The sequence below is a fragment of the Apteryx rowi genome, unplaced genomic scaffold (genome assembly GCF_003343035.1).
Source record: "Apteryx rowi isolate R43461 unplaced genomic scaffold, aptRow1 scaffold_325, whole genome shotgun sequence".
NCBI lineage: Eukaryota > Metazoa > Chordata > Aves > Apterygiformes > Apterygidae > Apteryx > Apteryx rowi.
The window spans coordinates 287758-298633 of NW_020449697.1; the positions used below are offsets into that span (position 1 = coordinate 287758).

Genomic DNA, 10876 nt, shown 5'->3' on the forward strand with positions numbered 1-10876 from the left:
TTATTCCCACAGCAAATATGAATTTCTTTCTTTACCGTTCTCTTTGGGCTAAGCATGTCAACTACTTACATTTCAATAATCAAAACAATCTAGAAGTTATTATGAAGTGATAGCTCTGGCTTCCATAACCAAGTATACAACACCTCCCCCAACACCTTTTTCTGCTTCCTCTTTTCCCCCAGTCCCACCCCCATTTTAGTGCAAGACTTTTTTCCCTACAGAGGCACCGGTCTAATTTAATCTAAGGTCTAAAATTATTTTCTAAGGATCCAGGAAGAACAAGACATATCAATGTACTGTGAGCCAAAAAACCTGCAGATGGAGAAGATACAGCAAGGTCTCCTTATGTGTTTTTTCTTTCTTTCTTTTTTTTTTAAGACAAATTTGAACAGTACTTGTTTAATGATGCATTCCTGCATGCAAAATTGTGCACATCAATATGATAATCAGGACACAAAAATCCAAGGCCATTTTTTAAGTATAATTTGAATAGTTTCATGTCATGAACTATCAGTACAACAAGCAGGCATGAAACTGCTCAAAATACTAGTTAGGGCAATCCAGGGCCATAAGTAAAGCTGTAATGTATGTATGGAAAAAAAACAACAAAAAAACAAAAAAAAACCTAGTTTTTTGTGGAAATAAAGGAAGTAACACTATTGCACCATTGAGCTGACTGTTCTCTACTCCATGAACAATGTGTTTGGCATACACATATTTTAAAAGGTAGAAAAGCTATAGATTCTGCCCTTGCTTTTGGACAGCATCCAGAACCATGTCTCTATTCACTACCACGATCCCACTAAAGAACCTAGTAGTGATAAATGCACAGTTGCCCTGCTCAACACTTTACCTCACAATCTAGGTCCATTTGATCATCCAGGCTTTTCACCGTGCTGAAGCTGAATTTGTCTTCATTTTTAGTCTTACTCCTCTGAGGAAAGCACTTCTGCTTCTCCTTCTGGATTGCCCATGTTCCCTCAGCTGCCTTTGGAATAGCTTGGAAATGGTCGCCACCCAAAACTCCTTGTGCCTGACATGTTATCAGCGGTGGAATATAGTCACTTGATGGTGGACCTATAGCCTTCCATAAAAAAGTATTAACTCTGGAAAATGGGCTATTGGCATTTTGAGGAATATCATCAGATCTGTTCCAGGATCTTTCTAGAAAAACCTGCTTAGAAGTCTGATTCATTTGGACTTCCTGGAGCAGCTTCCTTTGCTTCTCAGCAGTCTCTAATTCGTTTAGTTTCTCCTCTGTTCTGCACAGGGATCCTGATGCCTGCTGCAACATGCTCTGAGCAATCTTTAGATTAAGGACACATTTGCTGATGTGCTGCCCAGTTTGGGATGGACTACTCATTCTTTTCCCAGCATCTCCTCTCACTTGTGATTGCTTGCACGGCTCAGAGGTCTCATTTATCCTTTCTTCCTCTTCTGTAGTGTACTCTGTACCTGATTCTGAAAAGCTGCCTTCCTTATCAACTGGCTTTTCCTCACAGTGCATTCCAGGGGATGCAAATAGGTCTCTGAGGGTAGCCTTATCTTCTTTTTGCTGCCTTTTTTTATCCTTCAGATTATAACCTAGCACAGTGCCTTCTTCCAGAAAGTCTTCATGAAATTCTGGGTAATCGACAAAGATTTCATTCATTTCAAAGCTACAGAGGCTCTCATCCACATCACTGACACTGCAGGTCACCTGGAGTTCAGAAGCTACATCATGGCTTTTTTCCCGTGCAATTGGCTGTAGACTGCTTGGTGTCTCACCATCCACTAAAGCCTCAGACTCCTCAGGAAAACCAGAGTATCTTTGGGCAGGAGAGTTACCTGGAAAAAAAATAAATAAATAAAAATTAAAAAAAAAAATCAGATGTTAAGTGTTAAGCTGCTCCTCCAGATGTCCGTTGCTTCACATTGCTTTCACCCATTTAGGAGTCCACACATTTTAGTTCTTACATGAGCAACACTTCATTCCCTCTATTGAAGACAATGTGCCTGCACTTCAATGACTAATTAGATGTACAGTCTTGAGCTTATATTAATAATTAGGGTGCTAGCTAGAATCCAAATCTCATAGCCTTCTGTTTTCAAACTGTGTCACCAAATCTGTAAGCGCTTGCATTTTAATTATTAACAGTAGACCCTCATGCACTGAGGGACATGCTAAGTGGAGGATACACGACATCTTGCTGAACCGAAACTCACCAATCTCTGTTATCTCTTCTCCTTCCAATCCCAGTGTTCTTTCACGGTAGTTAAAAGCTGATGCTAAACAGATGTTTATGTCAGCCAAGACAGCAGACCTTTGTGCTTTTGGTATTTCATCAGCATGACCAGTTTGAGACTCAGTCAAGTCCTGTAATGCGAGAAATGCTATAAAATACAATTACATTTGACAAAACAATGCCTCCAGCTTCTATTTTAAGGTGATTTGTCTCCATGATCAGAGAAGGATACTCTCAAGTTCAGATTTGACACAAGAAAATCCTTCCACCTAGATTCAAGCAAAATGACCTAAATTTGAATAGACATTAACTCTGATTAACCAAATGCTATTTAAAAAGCACAAAAGGCTACAATCCTGGAAGTCACCTTTAAGTCATTCTTCATCAGGTACTGAATATCCTGAAGGTTCATGGAACGGTTCTTCTGCTTAGGTTCTAGCCCTGACTTTACAATATCATAATAGGGTTTCGGAAGTCTGACATCCGCTTCTAAATGCTGTCCCGAACTTACGAGCTGTTTAATAACTGAGTCTTCATGACCATCCCAGGGAAGTGTTTCTGCAAGACATGTAACAGACTTTATACACTACAGGCTATATATTAATGCTAATAAAAGTCAGAGACACAGAAGTATTGTCTGGACGTTCCATAATTTACAGCTTCCAGCACTCAGTCCAGTCCAGCTTCTCCTCTCTATCTACAGCCAGCAGTAGATGATTTCAAGGAGGCTGACAGAAATCTCTCTAGTAAACAGTTATGCAATAGCCCACAGTGGATTCTTCACTCTCAACTAGTTGGTAGAGGGTTTAATTTTTAGGATAATTGTTTATCCTCCTTCACTGTCAAAGTAGTCAAAGTCAATATATATGTCATCACCTGAAGTTCATCTCTAAGTTATCTTAGTGATCAAAAGGATCAAAGTTCTACAGGCTCATTTTGCGCTTTGCAAAGCACTAACTGAATGCTTTGTTGTCCTTGCATTAAGAGAAAAGAAACAGCGGAAAAAACACTACAGAAAATTGCATCTAATATCTATCCTTAACCCCATCCTTCAGCTTTGCAATTTTGAACTTTTCAATTTCATTTTACAAAAGTTTTCACTAGCTTTTGCCATTGTCATTAACTTTATTTTTCTTTTGCCTTGAAGTTTTCCTCTTCCAGGTTAACTCTATTTGTGTAATCATGGCAAGGTTTTACAGAATCACATAAGGAAATTAAATAGACATTTGGGGGCTGAGAGTCCACACTGAAAACATTCAGCAGACTACCCTAGTGACAAAAGTCTAAATCTACAGATATACCTGTCAAGGCCTCCTGCATTATTGTACAGAAGCTATAAATATCCGACTTGGCTGTGACAGTTTTCTCAAGGATTACTTCAGGAGAGCACCATTTATACAGCTGGATTGGGACAGGAATACGAGTCAGATCACTGTGTTCTCCTCCATCTCTGCTGTATAAAAAAAAAAAGTTAGATATTGGGATACTGAAAACACTCAGCTAGAAGTTATGTCTTTTGGAATTAAGCATCTGAGTTTGTTACATTTTCTTTTTGTTTAAACTATTCCCACTCTCCCCACATTTAGCAAGACAATGAACCTAGAAGGTCCAAAGTAGACCTGCAAAAATCTCTAATATTTTCACATCAATAAATACTGTATTTTGGCACTACACGGCAGAGACCTCTGCTGGTGAAAGTAATATCTTTCAAAAATTTACACTCAAAAATAAATCAGAAAAAGTTAAAAATTTCCCAATAACATTTTTACAACCAACCCTTTAAGATCTGGCCAGTGTGCTCAGACCATAGGCAAAAGACAAGAAAGTGCCACCTAGTCTGTCAAATATTTGTTTTGCAGTGCATACTTATGTCTAGAAGCTGACTTCCCCCTTCTCTACAAACAGTAATTTTTTAAATTCTTGCTCATATCACAGTAAACTGTATCTGTCAAAAACATGGTAGCTATAAGTAACAGCCAAGATTAATAAACTGAGTTTGCAAGGATGTTACAAAATGTCTTTGTTCCTTTCAGCACATTTCCATCGGTAAGTTTTTGTTTAAGCCAATTTTACCCTCACTTTACAGTTTAACCAGCCAACTTCTCCCTTTCTAGACCGACTGCATTACAGCAAAGTAGTATTTTGAAAAAGTAAGAGAAAAAAAAATGGTGTCCCTCATAAAAGAAACAAAAATGTACTAAAGCCTCCTCTTGTCCCTGGGTATCCTTAACAACCACCAGCTCAGCGAGGTGCGAGAGCCTCAGCCCTTTCAGGATAAGCCTCCCTAAGCACAAGCTCATTACAACAAAAACAGGCTTAAATTGCTTTCTGCCCAGCAACAGAATTAGTGACTCAAAGAGGAACTGCATCTCTGTTCACCAACATCGGGTTCTGTTTCTCCATGATGGTACTTTTATACTCCAGTAAAGAGCTTCTTCTCTAACTAGCTTCTATTCTCAAATACTTACAACTAACACAAAAATTAAGTGCACGAGATTTGCCATGTTACCTGAAGCGAAGTTAATGTACCTGCGCAGAAACGACTGAATTTTTTACTCCTGTTGCCTGACTTAAAGGCAGGAAGGGGGGTGTGCCTAGCAGTCAAGAAGGGCATCTGCTAAATCACACCACCAGAATTTAGCACTAAATTCGGCTTTACTTGTGTTTGTCCCTTTCACAGAAACAGTGAGGCAATCTTTACCTCTCTATCATGTATTCCAAGTTGCATAACTTTGCCTCACCAGAAGAAACAATTTGAATAGCATAGGAGGTAACTGAACGGTGGATAAATCCACGGGAGTGTAAAAAACGCAAAGTGTCATTAATTTGAAGCAGTAGATGTAAAATTGTCTCCATGCGCAGCACAGGGAATTCTGAACGCTGAAAGAAACAGAAGTTTCAAATTGGCATTGGAGGTCATTAAAGCTTGATACAGTGAAAAAAACATTATTGTACAGTAGGAGGCAAAGAAAGCAAAAATGAAACATACTGTAGTAAAAGTCAGACAGATTGCACTTGCTAAGTAATGTATATGTACTCAGGATCAAATCAAATACATTAAACAGTAATTAAGAAAATAAATACTGAATATCCCAAAATTCATCCTGAAGCAGAATCAACTCTTAGAATTTCCTGCTTTTATTTGTAATTTCTCCAGTAACTTAGATGTCTGCATTCAATCTCTTAAAGAAGAAAAATTAGGATTCAAAACTGAAAAAGAGAGAGGAAAAAATGTTGAGTGACAATAATCAAACACAAACCAGTTGGTGAAAATGAATGGCAACTAAGCTCAAGCCTTCACTTTTACACAGGGGACGTGCAGTTTGCAATAAACTGAACGCAAACATTCCAGGGCAAGAGCTGGTCTTGTCACATTTACAACGTACAAGCACATGCAGGAAGTTAAGAGTTCAATTAAATTTAGCAGCAACTATTTTGAAACTGATACAAAAAAAGAAAACCAATGTAATTACACATTAATCAAGGATATCAGTGAATTCGTGTGAATTAGAACAGATGTGGTAAAAAAAAAAAATAAAAAAAAAAAAAAAAAAGCGCCAAACAGGTACTCAAGCAGTTCACAAACTATGCAGGATTAAGAACTCAACTGCTCCTTCCACTTGACTTTGGTAACAAAAAGAGCAACATGAAATAAGATACAGTATATGTCCTTTTTCTGTATCTAGAACCTAAAAGGACACTCCTACGTATCCTGCAGCCAGCTGGGACTAAGAACGGCCCACACCAGTTAGCTACACCTCTCCAGAAGAGAAAAGCCCCTAACAGGATAAAGTATTTGCCGATGGCAAACCTTACCAGCCTGCACAGAGCATCCAGTACTGCTCAGTGATACAGAAGCCTGAATACAGACACAGAGAGATGATTTTGTCTTTTCGTTCTTTGAGTAAAGATTACAGCTCTAGTTACTGAACTTCTTCCTTTGAATTAATTACTATTTAAAAAACAAATATTCCAATTACCCTTTCATGGAGGATGCTGTACAGAGAACCAAAGTTAACCCTCTCATACACTAAACGGGTTTTTTCCAAGTCACTAGACAGACAAACAGACATCAACTGCAGCAAATGAGGATGACGAAGTTTACTGCAAAAGGAGAGGAAAAAGATTTAAGGCAAATCTGAGATTAAAAGAGAGAGTCCTGGCCTTCTATGTCTTTTTACCAAGACAACATGAATGTTTCCAACTTATCAGTAAAATACACAAAATTATAGAAGAACTGTTGATTAGGAGAAATTCAGGAAGGAGTGCTTACTGCTGCTACTAGGAGAACCTGTAAATATGCTATCCCGGGAATGCGCAATGCAGTATTCATACAGATGTAGAAGAGAATCTCATCTCCTCCCATATTAGCCACTGCAGGGGGGAAAGGAGGTGGGAAGAGACAGAGAGATGGAAGAAGACTTGTATTTCTCCTTTGGAAAGGAAGCGCAACCTGACAGTTCTCCTGAGGTTATTCACACTTCCTCACATCCCTGGAGAGACCCAAACCCCAGGAGCACCCGTGGCCACCACAAATTCTTTCTTACCTGCTATATTCCTGCTCTGCAATGAGAAGATCAGCTAAGCGCAGTTTGCTACAGTTCTGATGGGGCTCAAAGCTGAGTTCTTTCACTGTAACTCTGCTGCCTCCCCACATTAAGCTATAAGGAGAAGAGTTTCTACAAGATACATTTTGCATTTTTTTCCCCCCAGTTACAGGATTACTTACAAATAATTTTGTAATTCCAACAGCTCTGATGCTGTTTCCTACCATTAGTAACAATGCCGTTATTTTGATGATCCAGGCAATGGGCATACAGTCTTTCAAATTAACAACAAATTCTCATCCTGTTAAAGACTAGGTGTAGCAGGACAGGTTTACTGTCCAAAGACACTACCTTCCCACGACCCAAGGCAAAGAACAATGATGCTGCAAAACCCCTCTCAGCCCACTGTGATACAAGTCAGATCTTTGGGAGGATTAAATCGCTAATTTGCTGATTCTCTGGATGCCTCTTTGAGGCAGAACTACTTGCTACAGAACACAAAAGATTAAAAGAAAGAAGAAAAAAAGGCTCAGGCTGCACTTGCAATTTTCATCTCACCATAGTTTTGAGCAAGTGGGCCATGGACATACATATCCAGAGGCCTGAGGTGGAGAGATGCTAAAAATCCTTTTGAGTCCCACTCACTTTGTCATGATCATATACGGTCCAACATGGTAGGCAAATGTTGGTTCATCATCTGCCTGAACCACTTCTTTTTCCCCAATAATAGGGAGAGATGCCAAGTACCCGAGATGCCTGCTGCCTGTAAGATAAAACTGAAACAAAATCAGGGCATAACCAAAAGGAATATGCAACAGTTCCCAAGATCGCATCCACCACAGACTCACTGAAAACTTTAACACCATCACTGCAATGGAAAGATGTAACTTTGATATTTTGGCAGTGTTATGATATCTACGTTAAAAGTTTAACTTTCTTTTGAAGTTGAAATAAGGACAACTCAAACAGCGACTAATAACACAGGTGAAATTTCACAGGTGAGTTTTTACCGATTGTTCCAAAACAGTTCTCTGTGATAGGACTCATTAATGACTAAAGGCCTGAATATTTGGGCTCTCCACAGTTTTTTTCCCCACCATTTCAGTAGGAATAAGAATGTACTAATAATTAAAAATAACACAGTTAGGGTAATTGCTATGAAGAAAATCTCTCTCTTAAAAACATGAAGAACTGTACTAATATCATTTGAAAAGCATTAGCCATAGCATCTTACCTTCCCAAAACCAAAGCTGTAAATGTTCCTGGCTGAATTAGCTCCACCTTTCAGAAATCTACTGAGAGGACTCTCAACATTTCTAAATATCAAAAACATATAAGCAGTAAGAATAATTACACAGGCCAAGGTCTGAGTGAAGATAAAATGCATAAATACTGCAATAGCCATGCACTTTAACTGCTGTGCTTAGTTGGTCCCACACTAAAACCGAAAGGCATTCTCACCAGTACAACTAGATGCTGAAATTCCAATTTATTATGCAAGTCATTAGCATTTTTAAATGTGCCATTATGATATGTGTTTGTTTAAAGCAAGGTAGTCAGAAATATATATACATAGGCCCCCAATAACTTTGTTCACAAGTACGTATTTTTCTTAACATATATCTGACCTAAAAGGGCATGAAAGGGCTATAAACATCCCCCCAAAAGTTTTGCAGTCCCTTTCGAAGATCAAGAAACTGAAACTACTTCAAGCTACAGCCACTTTAACACTACTAAAATAGAATATTTCATATTACTTATTGTAAGAGTAAGTAATATTTACAGCTATCAAGTTTCTCTTTGGAACTCCCATAACAAAAATTAGAAAAAAGATATTCAAAATGTATGTTTAAACAATCAGTTTGGGTTTTAAATTGGATATTGTAAAAAAAAAAAAAAAAAGAGAGAGAGAGAAACAAAAAAAGTGTTAACTTTAAGATACTAGAACAAGGAATTTAAATTCCTTGTAGCTCAGTTTCTCAGTACTTGAAATTAAATTCTTACCCTTGAACAAGGCCACCAAACCTAGATGGACTGCAGATCAGTGCTTTCGACGAGTCAACCTTCCTGAGTAGTTCAGAGGGAAAACTTTGAATGGCGGCCTGCATGTGTGATGTACAACGCTGTATAAATTCTAACATCTAGAAGGGGTGGTGGTAGGGGGAAACATTACTTCAGAAATGTAAGTTATTCTATTTTAAATAAATAAACCATGACTAAGGAAAAAAATAACTTATTACTTGCAATATTTAAATAGTAATTCCAGCAAATAGACACATAGAAAAACTTGGAAGAAAATCAATTATACAAAAATGTAAAAAAGCTAATTTCAAACACTAAATGACTAACACTTCAAAGACATAACAATTCACCCACTGAAAAATTTAACATTTTAGAAGAATATTATAACAACAGGAAAAGAGGAATAATATAATATCACAGTTTTAAACCGGTGTTGCAGTCATGAATAGGCCCTCTTATTATATTTTGCTACCATGCTAACAAAAATGGCATTTATATTTCTTGACAGTGATCACTCACAGACTGAGGTATGGAGAACCATGAAAAGCTTTAAAACCTCTAATGGGTTTATTCCTGAATCACACATGTGGGCAAACAAGCTACATACATCAGGGACTGAAAACAAGGGCCTGTTATTCTCCTCATAGCACACTTACACATAATAGACCAAAAAGGTTACAGACCCAGACAGGCCCCCGCACCTCAGTAAAATTTCAGTTAAATAATCTGAAACCAAAGGTATTCTTCAGAATACCATTACTAAGGTTGAAAAATAATATTAAATAATTTTTCTAACACATAAAACCCCAGTAATTTCTCACTGAAATGCTGAAGTTTCTTCACTACAAGATGAAGATGTGAACACATACCTAGCACATATTCAACACACGTATATACCTGAGCACTACTTTCTTTTCCAGCTGACATTGCCCAGTATTGTGGATTTTTTCCATCTTTATCATGTACTCTCAGATCACCTCCTCCATCCAATAACTTGCTAAGAATCCACTGATTTCCTGAGAATGCAGCTGCATGGACTGGGGTGCTTCCATCGTAACAGCGACTGAAGAACGTTAAAGGAGAAATGTTTCAGCCTGCCCCTACCACACTCAACTAGCTGTGCCTCTGGGAAAAAAGCGACATACCTAGAATGTTTATGTACTCCCAAACAACAACATAAACCCTGAGGTAAGGAAAACTGAGCACCTACCTACCTCTGAGGATCTTAGGCTAAAATAGTAGCAAGCATCTTAAGCACTTCTTCATTTAAACGCAGCAAAAAAATTGTGCATTGCACTGACCAAAAACATTAAAAGATAATATCAATTTCAATTTAAGAATGGAAATGTATGTTTTCTACTTAACTGATTAGGGTCTGAGCCATAATCCAACAGCACATCCACTATTTTACCAAGACCTAGCAATGCTGCAGTGAAGAGAGAAGTTTGGCCCAAGGAATTTACCGCATCAACAAAGATACCTACAAGTAAACAAAAGATTAGGAAAATGTTTGGTTTTCTATTCTTCCTAGAGAAAAAAAGGCAGTGGCTCATTAGCTCTGAAACTGATTACCATATTCCTTTTGAAATATTGGAAATACAAAAATAAAAACATTCACAGAAAGAAATGAAAAAAGCAAATAAGCTTCCTTGTAACTTTCTATACATACCATACACTACTGATGTTTTCAAATAAAGGATATATAAACGTCAGAAGCAAAGTATTAACTAGGATGAGTACGGCTAACACCACAGCATTACATTAACAAAAAAGTAATTTCTGCTTAAAGAGTAATTAAGAGTTTAGAAAGTATTCTGGAATCTTTACCAGTTATGTTCAAAATAAAGGAAACTCCTTCTTGTTTCAAAGAAAACCTCTGGCAGGGCACAACCACAACAGACAGAAAGGAAACCTACAGGAATATAACCCTGAACCCTGGATCTCTGACAAAAATTAAGGATCTTTGGTATATCTGTTTTTCTACCAGAGCAAAAAGAAGCAAACCACTCAGCCTGTGCTCTCTCCCTCCTGCTGCCCGAAAGCAGCAGGAACGGTCATCAATGGCCAACGGCAGCTGCCACC

The 10876-nt window shown here is 38.0% G+C and overlaps 1 protein-coding gene across 1 annotated transcript in view; it reads right to left on the minus strand.

The window, feature by feature from the left end:
• Positions 1 to 10876, minus strand: part of TEX14 (testis expressed 14, intercellular bridge forming factor) — a 29092-nt gene that overhangs the window by 17144 nt on the left and 1072 nt on the right. The window contains exons 2-14 of the mRNA XM_026071434.1: positions 10622 to 10706; positions 10160 to 10274; positions 9692 to 9857; positions 8777 to 8913; positions 8007 to 8088; positions 7418 to 7548; positions 6773 to 6886; positions 6206 to 6329; positions 4927 to 5105; positions 3527 to 3678; positions 2593 to 2783; positions 2206 to 2356; positions 854 to 1827 (exon numbers count right to left, since the gene is read on the minus strand). Coding sequence (XP_025927219.1) covers positions 854 to 1827; positions 2206 to 2356; positions 2593 to 2783; positions 3527 to 3678; positions 4927 to 5105; positions 6206 to 6329; positions 6773 to 6886; positions 7418 to 7548; positions 8007 to 8088; positions 8777 to 8913; positions 9692 to 9857; positions 10160 to 10274; positions 10622 to 10706 — 2601 coding nt within the window. The remainder of the gene's footprint in view (positions 1 to 853; positions 1828 to 2205; positions 2357 to 2592; positions 2784 to 3526; positions 3679 to 4926; positions 5106 to 6205; positions 6330 to 6772; positions 6887 to 7417; positions 7549 to 8006; positions 8089 to 8776; positions 8914 to 9691; positions 9858 to 10159; positions 10275 to 10621; positions 10707 to 10876) is intronic.